At 39.3% G+C, this 25722-nt stretch overlaps 3 protein-coding genes across 3 annotated transcripts; all 3 read right to left on the bottom strand.

Annotated features, from left to right (window-relative positions):
• Nucleotides 1–570: 570 nt before the first annotated feature.
• mrpl17 (mitochondrial ribosomal protein L17) lies at nt 571–3097 on the bottom strand. Its single transcript, XM_034123959.1, has 3 exons — nt 2731–3097; nt 1200–1268; nt 571–1097 (listed from the first exon to the last, which is right to left on the bottom strand). The coding sequence occupies exons 1-3, from the start codon at nt 2902–2904 to the stop codon at nt 858–860; spliced, it is 483 nt and encodes a 160-aa protein (XP_033979850.1). The 5' UTR covers nt 2905–3097; the 3' UTR covers nt 571–857.
• Nucleotides 3098–12019: 8922 nt separating this feature from the next.
• LOC117477256 (trypsin-1-like) lies at nt 12020–13697 on the bottom strand. Its single transcript, XM_034123924.1, has 6 exons — nt 13641–13697; nt 13295–13445; nt 12954–13204; nt 12466–12602; nt 12258–12359; nt 12020–12162 (listed from the first exon to the last, which is right to left on the bottom strand). Exons 1-6 carry the CDS (start codon nt 13678–13680, stop codon nt 12115–12117), a joined length of 729 nt encoding a protein of 242 aa, XP_033979815.1. The 5' UTR covers nt 13681–13697; the 3' UTR covers nt 12020–12114.
• A 2439-nt stretch (nt 13698–16136) lies between these two features.
• On the bottom strand, nt 16137–17739 carry LOC117477255 (trypsin-1-like). The gene is made up of 6 exons (XM_034123923.1): nt 17639–17739; nt 17218–17368; nt 16838–17088; nt 16615–16751; nt 16408–16509; nt 16137–16312 (listed from the first exon to the last, which is right to left on the bottom strand). The coding sequence occupies exons 1-6, from the start codon at nt 17676–17678 to the stop codon at nt 16265–16267; spliced, it is 729 nt and encodes a 242-aa protein (XP_033979814.1). The 5' UTR covers nt 17679–17739; the 3' UTR covers nt 16137–16264.
• Between the last annotated feature and the right edge of the window lie 7983 nt (nt 17740–25722).

Here is a 25722-nt window from a genome sequence, read left to right as displayed (position 1 = left end):
GCTAATCACTGCCAGGAAAGGACCAGACTTCTTTAATTATTCTGTGACAGTGTGTGTTCAGTTCAGGAGATATTTTGTGGTTATATAATGAGTATTTTAGTCACTAACTCCTTTTTATTGATCTCCATATGCCTTTCACATGTATTGCAATACAATAGTCTGATAATATGGGATTACCGTCTTTGATTTGAGTTTTTATGTGGATGGATGACAAAATAAGAACACAGCACAATGTATTACAGAGAAGACCCTTCACAATGCAAACATCGACTTATCATAAAGGGTTTCTGCAGAATCCATTGAGGGCTTTTTTTTCTGAATGGAGATGTAGAAAAAAAACAGGTGGACTTTATTTAAAAAAGAAAGGCTATTTAGTTGCATTACAGTAGATGTATGATCTGATGTTGCAGCTTGACCAACAATAAGGAAAGGTCAGGATGTCTCTTTCTCTGCTGCTTTGATCACCTTTTTTCCGTCTCATAACTACCCTAACTTAGATAGACTGGAAAGTGGAGAAGTGAACATATGACAGAGAGCAAAGTGCAACAGGTTGGATTCAGACCCAGGCCGGTGTGTGAAGAAGGCTTTAATGATTACTTTTATTTTCTCTTCTGCACTGATGTTGCGTTGCCCAGATATTGTTCAAATGATTACGAAAAATCTCCTTCTCTTAAGAAATTATATTTATTTATACATAATCAGTAATAATCGTCCATTTACAGAAATGTTATTGGCTTACATTGACACAGGAGCTTTGGAACTGTTTTTGGGGAAGAAATAGTGTCTATAAGCCATAACCTGCAGAGGCATTTCACCCGACCATGATCCGTCAGCACATCACTGATCGAACACCAGGATCAAGCTTTTGCCCTCTCCTCTCTGTAGCCTTTGAGAAGCTGGTTGACAAGTGCCAGTTCATTTTTCTTTTTCACAGGATACAGAGGCGGGAAGGGGTTGCCTTTGTACTCCAGGACGGCCATCTCGGCTTTGTCCAGGTTTTCCTTTTTTGGGATGCGTGCCATCCGTGTGTATCCAAATGAGTGAGGCTCAAACCGTGGAGCTAAGACCTTGAAAAGCTTTGGAACCAGATCCTTTTCCTAAAGAGCCACAAACACGAAAAACACAACTTCAGATGAACTGTTTTACATATAGAGTGAAACAGCTTGTCACTTCACAAAGTTGAGAAGAGATGCACGTACCGTGAGCCAAAAACTGGCCATTTTCATCGCCTTCTCATCAGTGTCTCCCTTTTTGGCATAGTCAACCAGCTGGAACAAACAAAAACAAGAAACGCATTCAGTCAGGACAAGTGTGTGTGTGTGTGTGTGGACGAAGGAATAATTAAAATCTGAATATATTGCATCTAAAACCGTATTCATATAAAAAATACTCTTGTTTATATAAAGTTAGACATTGTGGGATGAAGATTTTGGATTAAAACTGAGACTATAGAAACGAAATAAATCATGTAAACCTCACACCTCCATTAAGATTTTTGGTGTGATATCATGCTGTATTTGAATTTGCATATCAATATTAAAATATGTTATATCTTTGTATGTATCCATTATATATCTTTAACTTTTTTGTTAGTGTTTTTTTTTCCCCTCTATATATCTTAATCACTAGACCATGACATCAGGAGACAGAAATAAATGTTGTTCCTATAACCTAAATATTCCATAAGGTCCATTTGCCTTTTAAAGACCCAGTTTATTTCACTCTGGCCTTCACTCTCTGACTCTGTGACAGAAACACTTGTACACGCCTTCATCACATCCCGTCTGGACTACTGCAATGGAGTCCAGTCCGGGGTTCCCAGCAAAGCCCTGGAGAGGCTCCAATACGTCCAGAACTCTGCCGCCAGGCTTCTCACCCGCACCAAGCCATGGCAACATATCACCCCCACCCTCATCCACCTACACTGGCTGCCGGTCAAGTCCCGGATTCAGTACAAAACACTCCTCCTCACGTAAAAGTCCCTCCATACCCTCGCCCCCCAGTACTTATCGGACCTCCTCCATCCCTACACCCCTTCTCGGAGTCTGCGGTCCTCAGACACGGGCCTGCTCTCCATCCCCGGCTCTCGCCTACGAACTGTTGGTGACAGGGCGTTCAGTGTTGCGGCCCGCGGCCCCCGACCCTCTGGAATGCACTTCCTGCCGAGATCCGTAATGCTGCCTCCCTGGACATCTTCAAATCATCATTAAAAACACACCTGTTCACCCTGGCCTTCGGGCCCTAGCCCTTTCTTGGTCCCCCGGCTTCCTTTATTTGTTGTTTGCCCTTTGATAGTCTGTTTGTTTTGTTTGTCCACCATGTACAGCGACCTTGTGTCCCTTGAAAGGCGCTATATAAATATAATTTATTATTATTATTATATGTCCGAGGAAGGCCAACGAAGTATGTTGTTTTATAACTCAATTTGTTAAAGATATTCAATTACATTTAATTTTAATGTACACTTTAAATCATTGTAACATTAAATAATGCCAGAGGTTTTTTAAATGTTAGCCTGACATTAACTGAGGTCCCCTTATTTATACCATATCAGTGTATTTTCTTTGTTCACTCTAAATAGCTGGTGCATATTGATCCTTTGCAGCAACAGAGGTCGAAATGTGTATGTCATGATTCAATTATTTACATTTGACAAATATTGTTGTGCTCAAAGTACAGTAACATTAGCTTAATGGGCAGCTAGCAGTGTTAGCATGTCCTGGTCGGTACCTTTTCAGCGTAGAAGCGGACTTCATCTGCTCGGGCCGCGGTGGTCTCGATCCTCTCGTGACGGACCAGTCCTGTCAGAAGGTTCCGCAGCATGTTGATCCGGGACTCCGGACCCAGACCCATCTTCCGGGCCACCCGGCCGTGGGAGATCAACAACTGCAGCGTGAGGCGCATCTTGTCCGGTCAGAGTCACCAGAACAGAAAAACTATACAAAACGTGTTCCCGGGTATAATCTCTTCAACGCGTCCTCTATCTATTTCATGAAGCAGTACCTTCAATGTTATTACAAAACATGAGGTCAGGTAAGTAATTTCGATGTGAAGTTGACATTGGTGGTGCACCGTTGAATGTGTCCGACTTGGTCACGGAGCTAGGGAGCAATAGTTCCGCTGTACTCACTGTCAGCCAAGAACCACAGATTTTTTTTTTTATTATATAGATTTTTATTCTGATTATTTAGTATTAGTATCCTTGTATCTTTTTGATGTTACATTTGCCTGTTTGTTTATTCTTTTTATTATAAATGCAAAACACGGTGATTTGCTAAAAAAAGTTGGTTATTATAGCTGCATGGCCTCAATGTATTTTATAATATATTGGTGTCCCACCTTCTGGCTGCAGGTGAGAAAATCGTAAATTGCTGCTGTTATATAACGCCAGTGAATAGTATATATTTGTTTAAATCTACATAGCTCTATTAACAAGTGCGGTGATTGCGGGAAAACAAATTTGCGCATGCGCATATCACAAATGTTATGCCACCTGTGTTCCTGATTGCTTGTTGCCCCGCTGCAGTGATCCTTCGTTGCGCCGTAGTTTGCACACGAAAGTCATCACGAATTAAGTGGATTATTGTCCATAAAATATGAACACACACAATTTGAGATTAAAACGTTGTTATCCTGTTGTGGCGATCCAAGTACTCACACAACATGAAAGAATGAAACAGAGAGGAATCAATAAAACACAAACACAGGTATAGTTGATCAATTATTATTTCGTTGTACAACAATCAATAATAATGAGGAAAACATTACCTCTGCTCTCAAGCAGTCCTACAGCAATGCCTTCTTCGAATATTCAGAAACACAAGACACTTATAGGTTTCCTAAATGACACACGAACATGTTCCCTAATCATGTTTAACGCACACACATTGTCAGGTCTCCTAAACTTGGACGCACCAACATCAGAGCAACATGTAAGTTCCAGATGTCAAAAGGTCATTATCTCATGAAGTCTTTAGGAGCCTTGCAGGATATGAATTATCCAATTAACAAACTATATATATCGTCTGCACATGAGCGCACATACATTTCTTTACATTAACTAACACACCAACATCCTTATCGTTTCTTAGCTAATGCATGCTGGATATGAAGCACTAACTAACAAGACTTTAACTGTATTATATCTGAGGAAGACCTCTCTTGGAGTTCCTCTGACCTTTGCCAATTTACTTAACATGGGTACATCTGCTGTTAATTGCAAAGACCATTGATAATTAGCAAAGAGACTCATAGGCCTCTTCCAATATCTGGAAACTGTAATTAAATCATAGTTATATTGAGAAGGTCCAAGACTTGACATAACAATCCATATTGTTTTAAACCACACCTCAGTTAAAACAGATTTTACTTGGAGCTGTCAACAGGACAACGCTGGTTAACTGATAGCTTGTCAATGTTTTGCTTCACGTGTTTGTCCAGTTCGCAGGGGATGGTCATGGTGCCAGGAACAGACTTTCAGGATATCTAGCATCTTTCTGAGGATTACCAAGCATGAAGGCAACCGGACAAGGAGGTAAAACGGGGCAAACGTCGCTAAATTGCCCAAACTGACAGCAAATAAAAACATGGAGTTTAGCAGAAACCTTAAAACAGCAAATTCAGGATCACAGGTAAGTGCCCAGTCTGATTATATCAATTGTAATGCTATTGTGAAGTAGCACATTATGTCTAATTGAAAACAAGTAATTTTCTGGTTTTCATAATGCCGGTAGTAGTAGTAGTCTAGTTATGGAAGCCTGTTTGCGCCACAGGAAAAAATAAAAATAAATCCTGTAAGTCAATATATTGACTTACTATCTCAATATATTGACTTAGCTATCTCAATATATTGACTTACTATCTCAATATATTGACGTACTGTAGCTATCTCAATATATTGACTTACTATATATTGACTTAGCTATCTCAATATATTGACTTACTATCTCAATATATTGACTTAGCTATCTCAATATATTGAGTTATATATATTTTTTTTTATTGAAACAATTATGTCAAATACAGAATAAGGCACATAGACATCAATGTTCATCATATAAGCGGTACAACTTCATATTAAGGTACACAAATTCACCATCAACTAGTTGTTAATTAACATGCATATTAGCAGTATATTGGCTCTTTATTAGTCATTATAAGACACTACATGACCATATTCTACAAGTAATCTGTGTATGTTACACTTGCATGTATGAGATCATTAAGTGCCTTGTAACTTCTTTTTTGTTATAGTTTCACTCCGTTTGAATGTCAGTGGACTGCAAATAAGTCAATAAAGGAGCATGGCTGCTCATTCCCTGGCTCTCAAAAGAGTACTTGTAACAGACCCTCTCTCTTACACTGGTACTTTAGTAGAGGAACAAACCCCCAAAAAAGGCTTTAGTTGTCGCGGTATTTGCTGCGTGTGATCACACCGGACGCGATGTGATTTTTGGGGGCGGCACGATTACATGTAAAGTCAATGCAAAGATGTGGATACACGCAAATTCGCTCCGGTGGCGCATATAACGCGAATCACGCGGCGCGAATTACGCGGCGCTAATCACGCGAATGAAGGGGGCCGCGTCAACGTGAGAGTTTAATTTTTTTCAACTCGAGTGTCAAATTCACGTGACGCGTTCTCTTGTAAAGATGGAAGAGAAGATTGTGGTTCCTGTGTGTGGGTTCCCGGAGGTATACGACACTATGTCATATATCTTCCGGGACGGCAACAAAAAAGAACTGCCTTGGAGGAAGATAAGCGAGGAAGTAGTCATACCTGGTAAGTTATACAAAATATACATCTGTTGCTTGATTACAGATACCGGTAACAAAACATTAGCATTAACCAAGCTAGCTCAACCGCCGGTTTAACGGCAGATAACGGTTAAAAGTTACAATTTGTAAACGTTTTGTTCTTGTCAGAGGAGGTATGCCGACGGAAGTGGAAAAGCTTGAGGGACACCTACGTTAAGGACAAAAAGAGGGAGAATGATAAGAGTGGGTCAGCAGCAGGGACCACAACAAAGTGGAAATACTCTGCGGTCCTGTTCTTCCTTGACCCATGTGTTACCCCGAGAAAAACGACCAGTAATATGGTGTCAGGGATCGAGGAAGACAGGACCTCAGAGTACGTAGGTGAAGCGCAGGGAGCAGATAGTACAGCTTTAAATGTTGCGGCACAAATTGCGATGGATAAATGAGAAAGAGGGTTAAAGTTCAAGATGTAAGATGTGTGTTCCCAATTGTGTGTATTCTGCATGCTAGTGCAGTTGCAGTAGGCCACATACTGAAAAATAAAAGTATGCAGCCTTATTTTTATATCCATATCAATCAATCAATCAATCAATCAATCAATGTTTATTTATATAGCCCAATATCACAAATGTTACATTTGTCTCAGTGGACTTCACAGTTTGTACAGAATATCAGTATGACAATACGACACCCTCTGTCCTTACACCCTCACATCGTACAAGGAAAAACTTCAGAAGAAAACCCACAATATGACCATATGACCTTATTTGAACTACAATACTAAGACAATTCAACAATAGGCATGTACAATTAAATGTTAAGATTTATTTATTATTATGTTCCTGAATTTGTTGTACATTTTCCTGAACATTTTTTTATTCCATTTAAAGGTGGGGTAGGTAATCTTGCAGAAACCAGCTCGAGTGCGCTAGAATTTGAAAATACACAGCCGGAACAAATCTGCCACTTCCTTACAGAGCCCCTCCTCCAACACACACGAACGCGCACATGACCAATGAGGGCACAAGATAAGTTTGTGCACAGATGGAAGGCTGACAGGCAGGTAGGCCATCCAGTTATTTTAGCCGGGCCGGCTAAAATGATTGGTCGTGCTTTTTACAGTACTACGGCTTCCACAGATGACATTTTTTAATGGATTTTTTGTCAAAGCACTTAAGATATTCATTGCTATCGGGATGTTAAGAGCATTCCATGGAATATAACAAAAAGTGTATCTCGAGCCGGTTTCTCAAACTTACCTACCCCACCTTTAAGACAATAAGTACTGTACCCTTTAAAGTAGGGCTGTGCGATTATGGCAAAAATCATAATCACGATTATTTTGGTCAATAATTGATATCACGATTATTAAATACGATTATTCATTGACTTTGAAAAAATCAATTTATTGAACTTTAAAACAAATACAAACAATAATTTGAACAGTATCTTTTTAACTGTTGATTACCCTGAACGTATAATTCAACTGAAAAACCAATACAAAAATAAATGATACATTTAAATAAATAATATCAAAATAATAAATACCAATAAACAAGATCAACAAATATTTTTTTCCACAAACTACTAAACATATATAAATATGATAAATACAAATAAATGAGACCAAAATAAATTGGATCAAATATGTTGCACTGTCACAACCTAGCAAAGCAAAATAATAGTTTTTTTCGATTATGTTGTTTTCGTAATTGTGGCAAGCCAAAATCGTAATTGCGATTAAAATACGATTAATTGCACAGCCCTACTTTAAAGATTATACTGTGTTTTTTTTTGCTGAAACATTCAGACTGTGGGACGAAACCAGAGCACCTGGAGAAAACCTATTCATGGAAAAGTGGGAAATAAAGGAAAAATATGAACCTGTTATAATAACCGTAGAGAGGAAAAGTGGGAAAACACAGTAAAGGAGTGAGATGTGGGATGTTGCCGTTTGGTGCTGTTATTTTCCTGAAAAAGATAAATAAAGGAAAACTAGAATAAAGCCAGAGGGGTAAAGAGTGAACCAGAGAGGGAGTGTAGAACAGGTGGGAAATGTTGTGTTTTTTCGCTGTGTATCATAACCTGATACATTCAGACAACGGGAACAAACCAGAACACCTGGAGAAAACCCATTCATGAAGACTCTATGAACTTGGGGGAAAAGGGGGAACAATGAGAATACATTAAATTAAAGGTAGGGAGTAAAAAGTGGGTTAGGGAGTAGGGAGGATGTAGATCGGCCATTTAATTCATCCATCCTAGCTCGAGGTGCCCCTGCTGCTTCTTAATCCGTTTTGTTTGCTCAGTGGCAAATCTGGGCAATCGTTCGCTTGTCATTGTCATATAGACCTGCAACACCTCTTTACTGTTCTCCTGCTTGGTGACCCGGGTTTTAGGAGTGTCCAATCTGGGCAACCGTTCTCCTGTTTTTTTCCCACGGTTCTTTGATGACTCCACCCCAGTTGGGGGAGAGCGTCGTCCTGCAGGTGCTCCCATTATTTTGGTTGGGAGGCGGTTTGGCCGCAGATCAGCAGTACTGCTCTCTTTGAGCTGAAACTTGTCCTTTTCCAGGTACTGCTTGATCTTCTCCTCCGAGGAAGGGGTGCGCTGCCATCCAGAATTTGCCTTCGTGGGCAACAGTTCACCTGCATCTTCCCGGGTCATTAAGCGGGCCAGGTCAGTACCACGTCTGGGCAACGGCTCATCAGTTTCTCGACAGAAGTCATTGTAATCTGGCACCTCCCCATTTAAAAGGACACAATGCCGTCCTGTCTGAGCTGCTGGAAGATGCTCGCCTTCCTGCTGCATGTATTGCTGAAACTTGTCCTTTTCCAGGTTCTGTTGGTCAGTCTTCCTCTCTTTGTCTCTCTCATAGTCCTCCTCTGCCTGTTTCCGCATCATTATTTGTTTCCGACGCTTCAATATGCAGGATTTGTAGATTGGATAGGCCATTTCAGTTTGTTCTGTTTTGTCGTGTTGTGTTGGAAAAATACTGTGTGTACTGCAACCTGTGTTGTGTCTCAAAGAACTGCTGGAATCAAGACTCAAACTTAGTCCTATAAGAATTTGAACATTTTCAAATTGCTTTATATTGCATGCATCGATGCATTTTCTTCCCATAACGTCATGATACCTGAGTCTGAACTAAAATCATCAAATTAAAAGTACAGGTATCTGAATCTAAGAAATACCATAAATACTACTTTTAAGTACAAGTTCCTTAATAATGTTAAGTAAAGTACTTAACTCCCCACACAGACACGATTAAGTCAGCAAGACCAAGGCTCTTGTTCCTCTGCACGGTAAGAATGTTCAACAGTTGTTGTACATACTACAATCCAAAATGCTGATAAAAAGGCGATCAAGATAAGACAAACCTCCAACACCAGACACACAATCACACAATCTTGCAGCATTTAATTTGAATTGCATGATGTGCCGCAAAGGTAGCAGAATAGCTGTGGATGTGGGTAGGGCCCATATAACATGCATGTACAAGGTAAAGAGATGTTGTAGTGCTACGACCCTTAGATAGAAAAAAAGTGGCTAAACTTGCTGAATTGTACAAATAGCATACTGTTAAATGTATGAGTTGTCATTATTAAGGACGGTGATAGCATGAAAAATATCACTATTCTATGGAGCGTATAGGTTAATCTTAAAAGTAGGAATTAGGTAGAATCTCATCCTTATATGACTGATTTGAATGGAATAACAACAATTGGTTATATCAAGTATATGCAAATACAGAAGGCGTCAGTGTATACATCTCTTTAATGACGTATTCATTGATGATTCTATTCATTATTAATCTTTGATTTTTCTAGTTAAAATTATGTGTCAAGCAGCCTGTTTGCTGTGCTTGTCTTTAACCTTGGACAAGTGAGGAAAGACTCAAAGATACTAAAATGAAGAGCTGTGGATGCCTTGAGGGACCATAGAGGATGCTTCTGCACAGGGTCCAAATGTTGTGCTATGCTCCTGCTAATATAAAAAAAAGAATAATCTAGATGCTTCAGTAATGAACAATTACAGGCCAATATCAAACCTGCCATTTCTAGGTAAAATCATTGAAAAAGTTGTATTTCAACAGTTAAGTAACTTCTTGCATTTAAATAACTGTTTGGATGTGTTCCAGTCAGGATTTCGTCCAAACCACAGCACTGAGACTGCTCTTGTAAAGGTCTTCAATGACATCCACTTAAACACAGACAGTGGCAGAACTTCAGTGTTAGTATTATTAGATCTCAGTGCTGCGTTTGACACTGTTGACCACAACAACTAGACCGACTAGAAAACTGGGTGGGACTTTCGGCAACAGTTCTAAATTGGTTTGAGTCCTACTTAAAGGACAGAAAAAACTTTGTTTCTATAGGTAAATACACATCTGAGTTGACAAATATGACATGTGGGGTACCTCAAGGCTCCATCTTGGGGCCTCTTCTCTTTAACATCTACATGCTACCACTGGCTCAGATAATGAAAAACAATAAAATAAGTTACCATAGCTATGCGGATGACACACAAATGTACGTAACAATTTCACCAGGAGATTATGCTCCAATTCAAACACTGAGTAAGTGCATTGAACAAATCAATGACTGGATGTGTCAGAACTTTCTCCAATTAAACAAAGATAAAACTGAGGTAATGGTTTTTGGAGCCAAGGCAGAACGTATAAAAGTTAGCGCTGAGCTTCAGTCTGCAATGTTCAAAACAACAGATAAAGCCAGAAATCTAGGTGTAGTCATGGACTCTGACCTGAGTTTCAACAGTCACATTAAAACAGTTACTAAATCAGCCTACTATCACCTAAAGAACATATCTAGGATTAAAAGACTAATGTCACAGCAGGATTTGGAAAAACTTGTCCATGCTTTTATCTTCAGTAGACTCGACTACTGCAATGGTGTCTTTACAGGCCTCACTAAAAAATCTATTAGAAAGCTGCAGCTAATTCAGAACGCCGCTGCTCGAGTCCTCACTAACACTAAGAAAGTGGATCACATCACTCCTGTTCTGAAGTCCTTACACTGGCTTCCTGTGTGTCAAAGAATAGATTTCAAAATATTGTTGCTGGTTTATAAAGCTTTGAATGGTTTAGGCCCAAAATACATGTCTGACCTACTGCTAAATTATGAACCATCCAGAACTCTCAGGTCTTCAGGGACTGGTCAGCTTTCTGTCCCCAGAGTCAGAACTAAACATGGAGAAGCAGCATTCAGTTATTATGCTCCAAATATCTGGAACAAACTCCCAGAAACCTGCAGGTCCGCTGCAACTCTTACTACTTTTAAATCCAGGCTGAAGACTTTTCTTTTTGCCGCTGCTTTTAATTGAACTATTCACATCTTAAACTGCACTGTAACTTTTAACTTTTATCCATGTATTTTTTCTTTTAATGTTTATTTTATTATCTTTTATTTTTAATGATTTTAAATGCCATTTTCATAATGTCTTCCATTTTTGTAAAGCACTTTGAATTGCCTTGTGTTGAAAGGTGCTATATAAATAAACTTGCCTTGCCTTGCCTTGCCTTGCCTAATATGGAAACGAGATGTTACTGGGTTTATGCAATAACATAAACTGGTTATGTTTAAGGAAAGATTGCGTTTTGGGTTCAAAAATGTTTTTGATATAGTTGTATATGGGAGGATAACATGATGTACTAACAAGACAACATGTTAACTTTGCGTTTCACATTGAGGATAATTCATGTTTATTTGTCTGCATTATTTTGTGTTTTATTCTCTTTTTATTTTTGAATGCATGATTTTTATTCCATACATTTAGGCTATATAACACAAATACAAAGGACCCCAGTGTATATACATACTCAATATAACATATATCATTAATTTAAGATTAATCTTTGATTTATCCAATCTAATAATTGAAAATGTTTATTTAAATCATGTGAAAATATTATGCCAAGAAACCTGTTAGCTCATTGGGTCACAGTATCTACTGTGTTGTTCAAAGATTATGTAAAATGATTAAAATAAAAAACATTATTATATATAATATGTAGTTATACAATATTTTTTTATCTCTTAATCTATACTTTGTGTCCTGCCCTTCACAGAGGTACACTCACAGGGCCCCATTCTGAAGGCCATTTTGATTTAAATCCCAGAATAAGGCATAACAAATAAAATAAAGCATATTTTAATGATATTAAGATGATTTCATTTGTCATGTTGATTTGACAGACAGATCAAAAGGACAGTGAAAGAGAGCGATGCAGAATAAAAGCACAACCTTTTTACCATTTTATTTCAAACTCTATTTCAACAGGCATACTTTCAGTGGCACGGTGGTTTGCAGTGTAATAACCGTGTTATCAGAGGGGTCTCAGTAAGATGCCATGGTGCTCTGCAGCCAATCTGTGAAAATGCAGGTCTGATGCAAGAGAGGGAAAAGGAATTGGAAAAATTTACAATCACAGCACGCATTGAGAAATAAATGATTGCTATGGGAAACTTGTGTTTTTTTACCTTGGCGTAGACACCCGGGTGGTTCTTCTCTGCGCACCCAAAGCCCCATGACACAACACCCTGCAGCTCACCGTCACACACAACAGGACCACCAGAGTCACCCTGAGAGTGAGAAAGCAAAGCAGTTTGAAATACAGTTAACTTTTATGAAAGTGTAGGGGACACTAAACAAGTAATTTGTGCACTTTGCAACAGCAGACACGCATACCTGGCAGGAGTCCTTGCCTCCCTCCAGGTCTCCAGCGCAGAACATGGCATCAGTGATCATGTCGGGGTAAGAGTTATCACAGTCTTCACAAGATAGGATGGGGATGTTCAGGCACTGCAGCCTGTTGCTGTCAGCAGCTGTGGAGACGCAGAATAAGAGACACAATGACAAATCAATATAACAAAATACGCTTGTCTCAGTGGGCTTTACAGATTAACAAACATAGAGGACAATGTAAAAGATACTTTATAAAAGACACGATAGAACGTGAACAACAAATACAATAGATACAAATACAACAAAAAGACAGAAAATATACAGTAAAATACCATAAAATGTAGGACTCAGGAGGACAAACGTAGGCTAATGTTAAACCAGCTGTAACTATAGGCTTTATTAAAAAGGAAGGTCTTCAACACACTCTTAAAATGAATTATGTAAACATGTAGATTGAGTAACATAAGGAGATTGAGGAGTCTGATACTCACCGGAGCTCATAGTCACACCCCAGCCGGAGACGGTGCACATGGTGCCAGCGGGGGCACAGCTGCTGGGCAGAGCCACAGGCTGCACATACTTGTTGAGGGTGGCAGGTTGGCTCAGCTTGATCAGCATGATGTCATTGTTGACCAACCAGGACTCGTAGTTGGGATGAGGGATCACGTGTTCAGCAGAGATGATCTGTTCATTTCCATCCATGAACCAGCGGTTGTGATCACCGAGAACTATGTCCATTTTGCTGCAAAAGAGATACAAGTTTCAAGTGAGACAGGTTGAATGAAAGGGATGCTTTGTGAGGTTAATTTGTTGACGTTTGAGGAGCACCCACGACTTGTAGCAGTGAGCAGCAGACACCACCCAGTTCTCGTTGACCAGGGTGCCTCCACAGAAGTGGTAGCCAGAGTTCAGAGACACCTGATGGGGCTGAGAGTGAGGCACGCACTCCTGCCCTCCAACAATCTTGTCATCCTCTGTGGCAACTGAACAAAAAAAGGATTTATTAATCTGCAAAGGAGGAATACCTGTGTCCAACATTTTTGTATTTCCTCTGTCTCATTGTTTTCTTTTTAATTATTTAATCTCCAATGTGAGAGAAATAATGTTCCTCACTTAAGATATATTTAGAGATTTGTTTTCTTAGTGTTGATGGCTTTTCTAAATTAATCCATACTTACACACAGCTCCAAGGAGCAGAGCAAAGACCAGAGACTTCATGATTGATGTCAGGTTGATTTTCCTCGACCCATACTGGCTTTTTATCGAACGTTTTAACCAATGCAATCTTTTGAGACACACCTGATAGGGCTGACCAATCAAAACCCTGCAAATAGTGCTGATGGGAAAACTTAACCACACTCCCTAAAACTCTGCCAACGTGTGACTTTATCTACTTGCAGACAACTCCTCCTTCAAACCCTTATTGTGGTTCTATTTCAATGGAAGAATCAAGGTATTAACACTGTGGCTGACTTATATTTCAAAGGGGCTTTTTCCTCCAGGAGCTGTGTGAGATAAATTGGAGTAATTCCTTAAAATATTGAGAGTGACTGAAGAATTAAAGACTTGTTTCGTTGAATCAATTCCTTTACTTCTTGCCACATGGAGAAAAGACCCATATGGTTGTTCTCTGAAGGACATTCAATGAGACCTATCCTGGTTAAATAAAGGTAAAATAAATAAAAGAGCGTATTGATTTCAGTTTAAAAATGCTGACTTCTTGAAAAGGCCATCTCAATCTTTACTTTAGCTCCTTCTTAGTAAAAATGGCCTTTTACTGTCACCTCTCATTTTATTTCTCTAATGTAAATGTATTGTAGAAATACATATGTTGTGTTATTTTTGTTCTATACCCTGAAGGTAGGGCATGTTGTGAAAATGCATGCAAAACTAAAACACTACAAGTCCACAAGTCCATAAACTTGATGCAGGCAGATAACAAAACATAAACACTCCTATATTGTGGTCTATAAGTGCAGAGGACAAGCATTTATTCATTGATTTTCTTTTGCTTCTCAACAACAGTTTTCCTTTTTCAGCAAATGGCAGCAAAAAACCTTTGCGCTTACAGGTGTATGCCAGAATTTTACATTTTGGATGTTATAAATAATGTTTATAAATATATAAATGCTATAAGAGAGAGATATGTTTACCTCATGAATAAAACATGATATAAAAAAACAATTACAATACTCTAAATCATAAAAAACATTAAATATGCCAAACTACTAACAAAAATGTAACTGTAGGATAACCGAGGCTTTGTTTTCAATAACTGATGATTTGTATGATTGTGGAACTGAGTTTGTATAAAACTTTTTTCAGTAAAAAACTACTATTGAAGCAGTTCTCTATTATGTATACATTTCAGGAATTTTGCTCAAAAATGAAAAAAAAGGGACTTTATATGTTTTCTCACAACAATGCATTTTGAAACTGTGTGTATTATTTAGTTCTTTTTTTAGTTCAGTCTTAGCTGCACTGGTCTGCTGTGAGTAGAGTATATTTTGTACAGGTTGTAATAATAGTATGTACGTATAAAGGTTGTTATCAGTGTCCTGACCTTTCCTCGGCCCCAGACTGTGTGCCAGCTGCAGCTTCTCTCACAGATTGACTATCTGAGTGGCTCTGACCAGATAGACCGTGCCTATACAGAAAAAATGTTTTTCAAAATATCTATAAATGATTTATCTTTCTCTAAATTGTGTTATTACAGTTCCGTTTAGCAGTGGGTTTGATGATGTGTCACATCACAAAACAATATTGTCTATTGAACAATGAGTTAAAGAACACACAAATTACAAAAGCAGTAAAACAAAACACAAACATTTGTTTAGATAAAAAGATAAATGGATGGTTATTAATATTACTCAGGACAGAAAAATACCATTAAAATACTGTTTATTAAAAAAAGCAAAACATGAAGTTGTTTAAGATGGTAAAAAGCATCCATAATCACAACAACAACAAAACGGCGAATTTAATATTTTTCATTTTATCAGATGTTCTTACATATTTTGACCCAGTTTAAGGCATGCATGTACTCTAAAAATGCTACTAAGCTCTATCACAGTTCAGGATTTCTATCAGTGAAAATGATTTCTGCCAGTTCATTTTCTCTCACAATTGTAAACATAACAACAGTGCTGTTACTTTGTCGATTGCATTGGTTTCTCTTTTTATCTATTTCATTCCTCTGTACTCCTTTTAATATATTGTCTGAACTTGACATGTCTCTATCATGGTCATAGGCTGTTTGCAGAGCTGATTATACTTGACAAGGGTTTGTTTATTAGAACAAAAAATTGAATGTAGATACTTGGTAAAAATTGCAAACATGTTTCCTAAGTATTAAAGTCGGGTATCTAACAGGGCTTACCTTTTAAAATATTTGATGTAACATATGATCAATGCTCTGCATCAAATCTCATGTGTATTTCTTCAAGACTCTACTTCACTGGACTATTATTTATTGGTATTGATGGCATTTATTGTATTCTAAACTATTGGAAACAGTTTGATGCAATATACATTTAGAAAGTATTGCTTTGTCTACTGTATCATGAAGGGCAGTAAACAGGTTCACAACTTTGTTAAAGTTCAGTTGAATTTTAAATAATGTAATGAAGACATATTTCTGGGACAACACAGGCAACAAACTGAGGGAAGCATAATTTACAAGTGTTGGACTTTATTGACTCAGATAAAAAATGAATGCAATTATTCAAAACTCAACAACAACAGCGGCATTAGAATGATGGAAGAAAGGCAGCAGAGTAAGATGGTGATCGCAGGATCAGACTTAATAGTTGGCCATGGTTGTCTCGAGCCAATCGTTGAAGAGGCAGACCTGTGAATGGAGACACAATGAGGTTTTTAGAAAACTAGCAAGTACAGTATGATTCATTTTAACTGTCTTCTATTTTAGAGATATTTTTGGTTTACCTTGGCGTAGACACCGGGGTTGTCCTTCTCAGCACATCCGTAGCCCCAGGACACAACACCCTGCAGCTCACCGTTGCACACGACGGGTCCACCAGAGTCTCCCTGAGAGAGAATTCATTTGTGAAGAAATTTACAAATGTTCTGTATATGCAACTAAGATGCATTGTTATAGGAAAAGGAGTCCTGCAGAGTTGTTTTGTTACACACCTGGCAAGAGTCCTTGCCTCCCTCCAGGTATCCAGCGCAGAACATGGCATCAGTGATCTGACCGGGGTAAGAGTTATCACAGTCCCTGTCGGACAGGATGGGGATGTTCAGGCACTGCAGCTTGTTGCCGTCAGCAGCTGTAATTTTGTAAAACAGGGTTAGAATAGCCCAAATGACACAAAAATAAAGTAACTCCAGCTGTTAAAATGCGGGTGTCACTCACAGGAGCTCTGGGTGCTTCCCCAGCCGGAGACGGTGCACATGGTGCCAGCGGGGGCACAGCTTCTGGGCAGAGCCACAGGCTTCACGTACTGGTTGAGGGTGGCGGGCTTGCTCAGCTTGATCAGCATGATGTCATTGTCGATGTTGTAGGAGCTGTAGTTGGGGTGACGGATGACACGGGAGGAGCTGATGAACTGCTCGTTTCCCTCGGTGACCCTGATGTGGTGCTCTCCCATACGAACCTCCACGCGGCTAAAAGCAAATGGAAATGACTGGATTAGTAACAAAATACAGATAACTGATCATCATATATTAATGTGCGTGCCCCACAGGTTAGTCAATCAATCATATGACCCTGGAAAACATGAGGAATGTGCTTACGACTTGTAGCAGTGAGCAGCAGACACCACCCAGTTCGCGTTGACCAGGGAGCCTCCACAGAAGTGGTAGCCAGAGTTCAGAGACACCTGATGGGGCTGGGAGTAGGGAGTGCACTCCTTCCCTCCGACGATCTTGTCCTCCTCCGTGGCAACTGAGAAAACACACATCAGCATCAAGTTAGTTGTTTGATACTACTCTTTAAAAAAAGTTACAATAGAACAGACATCTATTTGAATGTAGAACAAGTGCGCATTGTTCATTTGAGAACTTTGGGTGGTTAAAGATCAATCAGATGTTCTCTAATTAAAATCCTTGGCTTTAGGCACATGCTCTGGTTATTCTGCACTAAGTTTTGGGATAAAGGCCCACAGACTGTCAGCAGAAAGGAAGGCAATCAGCTCGATAAGAGCTTCACACTCACAGGCAGCTCCGATGAGCAGAATGAAGACCAGAGACATCATGGTTGCTGTGTGATTCTGTCGATGATAGCCTTCACCTGCAGACCTGGTTTATATCCTCAGTCAGGAGAGCTGCCCTGCTGTCCGGCCTTCCTCATTGGTCAGCAAGGAGCCAATCACTGCTGCAGGAGGTTGGAGTTAGGTGATTTATTTCCAGGATTACGTAAAAAACACTTTTGATTGTACAAGTAAGGATGGTTTTCTTGTCAGCAAAATTTGGAAAAGTAAAAGGGAAAGTAGAGGTTATATTGAGACAATACACGTCAAAAATATTTTTTATATGATCTTACATTTTTACACAATGTAATCGTTGGAAGGTTATTTAGTTATGAGTTCCTAAGAGAACAGCAAGTGTCGAAAATGCAAACAAAAACATAATCTAATGTCGTTATTATAAAATACTTAATGACTACATTATTATTACACCTTTTCTAATGGCCACCCATGACATATGTTTAACACTCATAGCCCGATTTATTGTTTTATTCATGTGGGTGGCTTTTATCTTGACTACCACCATGACAGAGAAGGATTACATATTAAACCATTACAGAAAAATATCAAATTGTTTATCCGTTATATTTATCTATCATCTGGAATTTCTCAAAATTATGATTTGGATGCAAAACAAATGATCTAGCTCTAGAATATGATGTATTGCTACTAAGCAGTATTTGGAGTTTGATTTAGCTCCACTTTATCAAACTTATCGTTTATATAAAAACATCAAATATTTAAATGCAAGTCTGCTTTGGAAGCTTTTTTCACAATGAGTGATTCTTACTTTATTTATTATACAAACCTCTTAAAGTTGGTGTGAGATTGCATAGGTGCACAGGTCCCCTCTATATTTTGACGACTATCTCACAGCTGTGGGTTTCTCAGCATTTGTTACTGAAAAGCTAAATTCAGATATGATGTGTGGGGCTACCTTGAAAAATCATGATTTAAGATTCAAAGGTTTATTGTCATAACATAAAACTACGGTGTAATTATATAATGTATGAAAAACAGGAGACTGGGGGAACTGTAAATTCTCAAATTACACCACTTAGAACTAATGCAAAAACAATGCAGATATGATTTTTAAATAATTGTATTCAATAACAGCAACCAAAATAAACAGTACGAAGTGATTTGATTTGTAAATATAAATACGGATTTTGACGTTTTCATTAATATATTTTTCTCCCAGTGAAATTGGCATGGGACTTATTTTTATCCTCTCAAAGAACTGAAATCAAGAACCGAAAAGACACACACACTCAAACGGTCTTGCGGTGCAGATTTCGGGAAAATCATCGATAATTACAAAAATGTCACAAATGTACTGTTTTTAAATGAAAATGATCACTTGTTGAATACATGATGAAGTTGAATTTATATCTTACGCTTTGTATGTGGGTCTTTTTATGATGATGTGGATCTTTGGATGGTATCTTCCACATTTTATTGGAAGTGTATTATGTACTGTTGGATTCACACTAGGGATGTCCCGATCACCTTTTTTTGCTCCCGATCCGATTCCGATCATTTGATTTTGACAATCTGCCGATACAGATTTTTCCCGATCCGATCTTTATGCAATGCATTAAGAGAAAAAAAAGGTAACAGATAACGGCTGGTCATCCAACGCGATGAATTCAACTATCTTGGCTGTTATTTTTTTGGCCTTTTCACTGTTCTGGGGCAGTTTCTCTTTCCTTTTAAAAGTCTCTGAAAGTGTCGGTTGTTTCAGTGCCGTTACCTGAGTGGCCGCTGTGTACTCGTCGTGTTGTTGTTGGTGTTTGTATTAGATTGGTCATGTTGAACGTAGCTCTGTTCTTTCCACCACGCGGAACCTCCGCCTTGCAAACATTGCATCTGGCTGTTACACTGCCTTCGCTTTCAATTTTATAATACTTCCAAACTCCTGACATTTTCTCTGTCCCGACTCCCGAGGCACCAGCTGAACGTAGCCTCTTGTTAGCTTACTGCTACTATTAGACACTGCGCCCTGCCCACTCTGTTGCCAGTTTTGAGAGAAATAAGCAACCAGGTCTATGAAAACAAGCCCAAAAGAAGCAACACATACATGATGTGTAATTTTAAACCAAAACTAAGGCCTCAGGATGACTTTAAGACGTGAACATGGTCATTTTTGTTTTGTAACATTAAATAAAATAAAAATATTTTATAAAAGATAATAAAAAAAAAAAGAGGAAAATTCCCGATCCCCGATTTTTTTCTCCCGATTCCGATCTTTTGAAAATCACGTGATCGGCTCCGATCCCCGATCACGTGATCGGATCGGGACATCTCTAATTCACACTAGTCTAGTTCCAGTCTAGATTCGGTCTCGCCCTGCCTTGGTCTTGGTCTTGACTTGGTCTCAACCTCTTGAAGTATTGGTCTTGGCCTAGACCTCTTCAGAATCAGAATCAGAATACCTTTATTCGTCCCACAGAGGGGAAATGTTACATTTGTTACAGCAGAAAAGAGCCAATTACAGCTTAATGTTAAAGGTCCCATGTCATGCTTTTCCGGTTATTACCCGTCCCCTTGTGTGTTATGAAGGTTTCTATGCATGTAAACGGTCTGCAAAGTCACAAACCCTCAAAGTACACCCTGTAGCGAGTAAAACTCTAACACAGAAAATACCTGTCTATGCTGCCCCAGAATGCCTCGTTGGAGATTTCTCTTTTTCCATTGTTTTCTTCCTGGGTACAGTGACGTGCCCATACCCACATGGACCCATTGGTCCATTTTCCGTGGAACACACACACACACACACACACACACACACACACACACACACACACACACACACACACACACACACACACACACACACACACACACACACACACACACACACACACACACACACACACACACACACACACACACACACCACACACACACACACACACACACACACACACACACAGTCTCGCAGACACAGTCTCGCAGACACAGTCTCGCAGACGGCCACTGGGCTCATAGGGAGGGGGGGGCAGGAGCTCCAACAAGCCGTTTAGGACAGAGTGAATACACATACTATACAGAGATGCTGTATGAGAAACCAATGTGATTTTGGAAAATTGCACAATATAAATCTATTTCAGTATACCTCAACAATGGAATTATGATCAGTAGAAATGGCCATGACATGGGACCTTTAACTAAAGTCTTGGTCTTGTCTTGGTCTAGGTACACTCCGTGCTTGGTCATGACTTGGTCTCGGTAAAGGTGGTCTTGACTACAACACTAGTGTGACTATTGAAATTCAGGTCAGAGTCGATGACTACACCTAGATTTCTGACTTTTTCTGTTGTTTTGAACTTTGCCGACTGAATCTCAGTGCTGACTTCTATTAATTCCTCCTTGGTTCCAAAAACAATTTTCTCAGTTTTATCTTTGTTTAATTGAAGAAGTTCTGACACATCCAGTCATTGATATGTTCAATGCACTTACTCAGTGCTTGAATTGGATCATAGTCTCCTGGTTAAATGGTTATGTCGTCTGCATAGCTATGGTAACTTATTTTTTCATTTTTTCATTATCTGAGCCAGTGGTAGCATGTAGATATTAAACAGAAGAGGCCCCAGGATGGAGCCTTGAGGAACCCCACATGTCATATTTGTTAACTCGGATGTGTAATTAACCGTAGAAACAACATTTTCCTGTCCTTTTAAGTAGGATTCAAACCAATTTAGAACTGTTGCTCAACCCTCTGGAGTCTAAGGGTATTTTCTCGATTTGTAGATGTTTCCTTAAATCACCTTTTAAATGTTCTTGTTATACATGGCACCCCATGTGTTACATATCAAAATGTTCAAGACAATCTCTGGTCTTGCTATAAATGCAAATTACTCACCTTAGAACACTGTGTGATGAGATAAGTAGCTCTAAAGCTTAACATTTTTAAAACTCTTGTGAAAACACAAATTTACTAATTTCATCAATTCTTTTTTGTGTTTTAGATTTGGTTTCCAAAGTCTTAGGATCACAAAAGTAGTGAAATATTTGAATTACACTGTATATAAATGTGTAATTCATGTCTAAAATGAAACAAATTAAATTCGAATTTTGAGTAAAATAGGTGTTTATCACTCTACTTTCACCACAGCAGGGACTGAGATACATTAGGACTGAATAATGACTTAATATTACATACCAAGGTTCATGTGATGTGTACAAATACAAATTGAGCATTCAAACTGTTTTTTTCAACCAACAATTTATTATAAATATTTTTTTTTCAACCAACTATTTATATAAATATAAGAAACTGTAAAATCTCACTATTTACAAAATTGAACATCAGAACTTTCAACCAACTATTCATTATAAATGTCAAGACAGTGTCAAGGTCTTTGTCTGTCTTCCAAAACAGTGGGTCTGGCTGCTGTGTATAGGTGGGGGTGATGGTGCTGCTGTGTAGGTGGGCGGTACAAGTGCTATACGAGACCTCCACGAGACCTCTTTGCTGGCTTGGTTGATGGTCATGGCTGTGGTGGAGCCTTTGTGCTGAGGTGTGTCTTGACCTGGTGGCAGGCACAGATGGAGGTGGAGGCAGCTGTAGTGATGCTGGTACTCTGGTCCTTGGTGGTGATGGCTCTGGTGAAGGCCCTTGAGCCACGGTAGATCTTGACCTGGGGGCAGGCACAGATAGATGTTCTGGCTGCTGGATAAACGCCGCCTGTGGGCCACTAGGCCCAGGCAGCTGTGAAACATCTGTGTAAAACAAATTGAAATGTAGGACAATAATTACTACTAATTTCATTGAAATAAAGTTCAAGTAAAATGTTGCTCAAGCACAAATAACAATGCACACATAAAAAGAAAGTTTGGGAGGTGGGGCAGGAGTCTCTCTCTCTCTCTCTCTCTCTCTCTCTCTCTCTCTCTCTCTCTCTCTCACACACACAGGTATTTCCAATTACTTTACATTCAGTATAAAATCACAGACACACATATACATACATCTGATAACAAACTCTCATCTGTACAGGACGGTAAAATAATCACAGGCACACATATAAATACATCTATGACAAGTCTTATCTGTACAGTATGATAAAATAATCGATGGCAAAAACATGTCTATAGCCACTGTAAATGTCTCCGTTGTGGGACGAATAAATGATTATTTTAATCATCTACACATGTAATCTCACTTTTACCCACCAAAATAACGTTTACACATAAAACACGATAACACAGAGTAAACATTTGCTAATGGAGAGTCTATTTTGTCCCAAGAAAAAGTTCATGAATATCGATAAAAAAAAAATATCAATAAACCTATTGTTCATTTTCGCGGTATTCCCTACACACATTGCAAGTACACTATTACTGTAATATTTACACTTACCCATGTCCAAATGTTGTTGTTGTCTTTGTATTCTTCTTCTTCTTCTTCCGAAGAGTCGAAGACTTCATGTTCTGAGGCTCTATCTTCACTGCTGCTAGCGAAAAAAATCTCTAGCGAAGTCCACAACTGTAAAGTTTTTTTTAGCCATTTTCTCTGTCTCTCTCTCTCTTCCTCACAGACGTAAACTGATGGGAGACACGTGGTTTATGTTTTTTTTCTCTTGGTGGGTAGGTCCTTAGTGATTTCTCGATGTCCATTGGTCATTTCAGACCAACATGGCTACCGGCCGAGATTTCCTTGACGGACACACCAATCCACCAATCCCACACAGTGTAACGCCGAGTCAAGCTGCTTTGAGTGGACATATTGGCTGCTGTGCCCTGGTTACAGTCTCACAGGAGGTACTGCTGGAAAGCTATACTTCCAGCAATTCCGCGGATATCTGAATCATATTTCTACTCCTTATAATAAAAAAGATATGATTAATTACGTAAATGATGCACACCTGGACGCGCTGGCGCGTCCACTGACTCCAGAGGGTTAAAATCTCTACCAGTTTTCCAGCTGGCATAGTCATAAGCAGGGGTGCACACAACTGTCTCAGTGAGGTACTCAGATGAGTACCTGGAGTCAGTGTTTGGTACTCCAACTTCTGGCGATTGGCAATGCGGGGGGGGGGGGGGGGTAGTGGAGTACAGCGCTTCACGATTGTCAACGGGGGGGGGTAGTGGAGTACAGAGCTTTGTGACCGCGGAGCGTGTGAACGTTGTGATCAGCTGTTTTAGCGCAGGGCTGCTGTACAGACCGACGTTAACAGCAGCCCTGTCTGTGCACACGGAGACCGACTCTGTCGTCCGGTGATCTAACCGCCTTCTGGAAAAGCTTCACAAGTACGTCGGTACGCAAATGCGCTTTGTGACACAAGTGACGGTACGCATTTCAGATTGTTGCCGCGCATGCGTACCTGCGTACCAGTTATGTGCACCCCTGGTCATAAGGTTATATTGCAGCACTGTTCTGCTGCTTTAACACTAGAACCGCCAACCGGGTCAATTTGACCCAGAGCTGTTTTTTTTTGTGTGTAACTTTTTTTCAATAAAATATTAAAGTCTTCCAGTCCGTGACTTTTCCTGAAAGTGTGTTATGTAGCACCCTATGTTGTTAAAAATTGTCAATATGAAGTCAGATTGAAGAAATCGCCCAAAAAATTGCCATTTATACCTATTTCCGCCAAGCGGGTCATATTGACCCCACCCCTTTTCATATAAACATGACGTGTTGCTATAGCAACGCCTTTTGTCTACTGCGGTTCCTCCTTATAGATTGAGAGATAGATTGAGAGAGAGAGAGATAGATGGATAGATATATTGATAGATAGTTACAGATAGAGAGAGAGAGAGAGATAGAGACAGTCTGTAGTGAAGGAGTGCGCTCCCGCTCACGGGAGACTGCTCGCGCTGAGCTCCGCAGCAAACAGCTGTGGGGCGAGTTGAAAGTACGTTATGCTGGCCGCGGTGTCTAAATAATGCTTCCGGGCCAGCGGGCCATTTATAATGTCGAGCCCTGAGAGTCCACAGATTATATTGGTATACGTTTCATCCCTGTGCGATCAAAACTCTCTGTTCAATAAAAGAATATTTTACCTTGAAAATCAATGCATTCTAATAGCGGGTCAATTTGACCCAGGTGGCGGTTTTAGGTATAAAAAAATCTCTGGCGGTTCTAGTGTTAAAGGTCTCCTATTAAACTATTTCTAGGCATATATTATAGGTCTCAGAAATATAAAAAACATGTCTATGATGTGTTTTGCTAAAAATACCAAACAGATCACCCATTATAGCCATGCCTCATACCCCTCTATTTCAGCCCTGTTAGAGAAATGCTGATTCCGGGTCCGTAGCTTTAAAAAAAAAGAAGCTGCGATTAGACGCCATGTTATGTTCCAAACCACATCAAGGATTCTTTCTGAAACAGTATGGAGCTCAAATGCTTTTTCTCTCATGGGTTTACCACAAGGTGGGTGAGTACATTTTTATATCCTGATTCTTTACATATACTCTCTCCAGTACAGCGTTAGCTCTGAGTGTTAGCGATGCTTGCTAATGTAAACACAGACCATATTACTTCCAAAACAAGTTGCGCATTGTTTCTGATGCAACGTTTCTGATAGGGCCGTGGACGTAAAGCCAGCCCACATTTCCAATATTATATAATATCGGCAACAAATCTGGATCAGCTCCGTTGTACCCCCGTTTTTAGAGATGTGGTTAAGGAGGAAAAGAGAGGGTTGTATTTGCGGACACTTTGTCAGTCTTCTGACACACCGGGACACATATTTATGTGTAAAAGACATGCAAAAGTGCATTTTGCATGATAGGAGACCTTTAAGAGTCAAACAAAACTGTATGTATATGCTCATACAAGTGCAAATAAAGTGATGATTAATAAGTATTTAGATGTGTCTGTCTTCGACATCAACTCATGACCCATAAATTAAGAAAACATATTTATATGTATTACGTTAATAGATTTATTTTTTAAATCCATTTTATCCTTTTTTCAAAGTCAGCCAGTGGGATGGATTGGACCAGCTGGTGGTCTGTTATTGGCCCCTGTGCCGTTTGTTTCACACCCTGGCTATGGAATTCAATGTTAGATATTATTTCACATAATGTATGAACAAATAATTTG

This window comes from Trematomus bernacchii, unplaced genomic scaffold (genome assembly GCF_902827165.1).
Source record: "Trematomus bernacchii unplaced genomic scaffold, fTreBer1.1, whole genome shotgun sequence".
NCBI lineage: Eukaryota > Metazoa > Chordata > Actinopteri > Perciformes > Nototheniidae > Trematomus > Trematomus bernacchii.
This window is presented reverse-complemented; position numbering and strand designations above follow the sequence as displayed.

Coding starts and splice junctions, on each gene's coding strand:
- mrpl17 (XM_034123959.1), bottom strand. CDS start 2,904: ATGCGCCTCACGCTGCAGTTGTTGATCTCCCACGGCCGGGTGGCCCGG. Junction 1,269..2,730: donor TCCGCTTCTACGCTGAAAAG/GTACCGACCAGG, acceptor TGTTTGTTCCAG/CTGGTTGACTATGCCAAAAA. Junction 1,098..1,199: donor TGGCCAGTTTTTGGCTCACG/GTACGTGCATCT, acceptor GTGGCTCTTTAG/GAAAAGGATCTGGTTCCAAA.
- LOC117477256 (XM_034123924.1), bottom strand. CDS start 13,680: ATGAAGTCTCTGGTCTTTGCTCTGCTCCTTGGAGCTGTGT. Junction 13,205..13,294: donor GCTGCTCACTGCTACAAGTC/GTGGGTGCTCCT, acceptor TCTCTTTTGCAG/CAAAATGGACATAGTTCTCG. Junction 12,603..12,953: donor GGGTGTGACTATGAGCTCCG/GTGAGTATCAGA, acceptor GCGTCTCCACAG/CTGCTGACAGCAACAGGCTG.
- LOC117477255 (XM_034123923.1), bottom strand. CDS start 17,678: ATGATGTCTCTGGTCTTCATTCTGCTCATCGGAGCTGCCT. Junction 16,752..16,837: donor GGGAAGCACCCAGAGCTCCT/GTGAGTGACACC, acceptor ACAAAATTACAG/CTGCTGACGGCAACAAGCTG. Junction 16,313..16,407: donor ACCCCGGTGTCTACGCCAAG/GTAAACCAAAAA, acceptor CTCCATTCACAG/GTCTGCCTCTTCAACGATTG.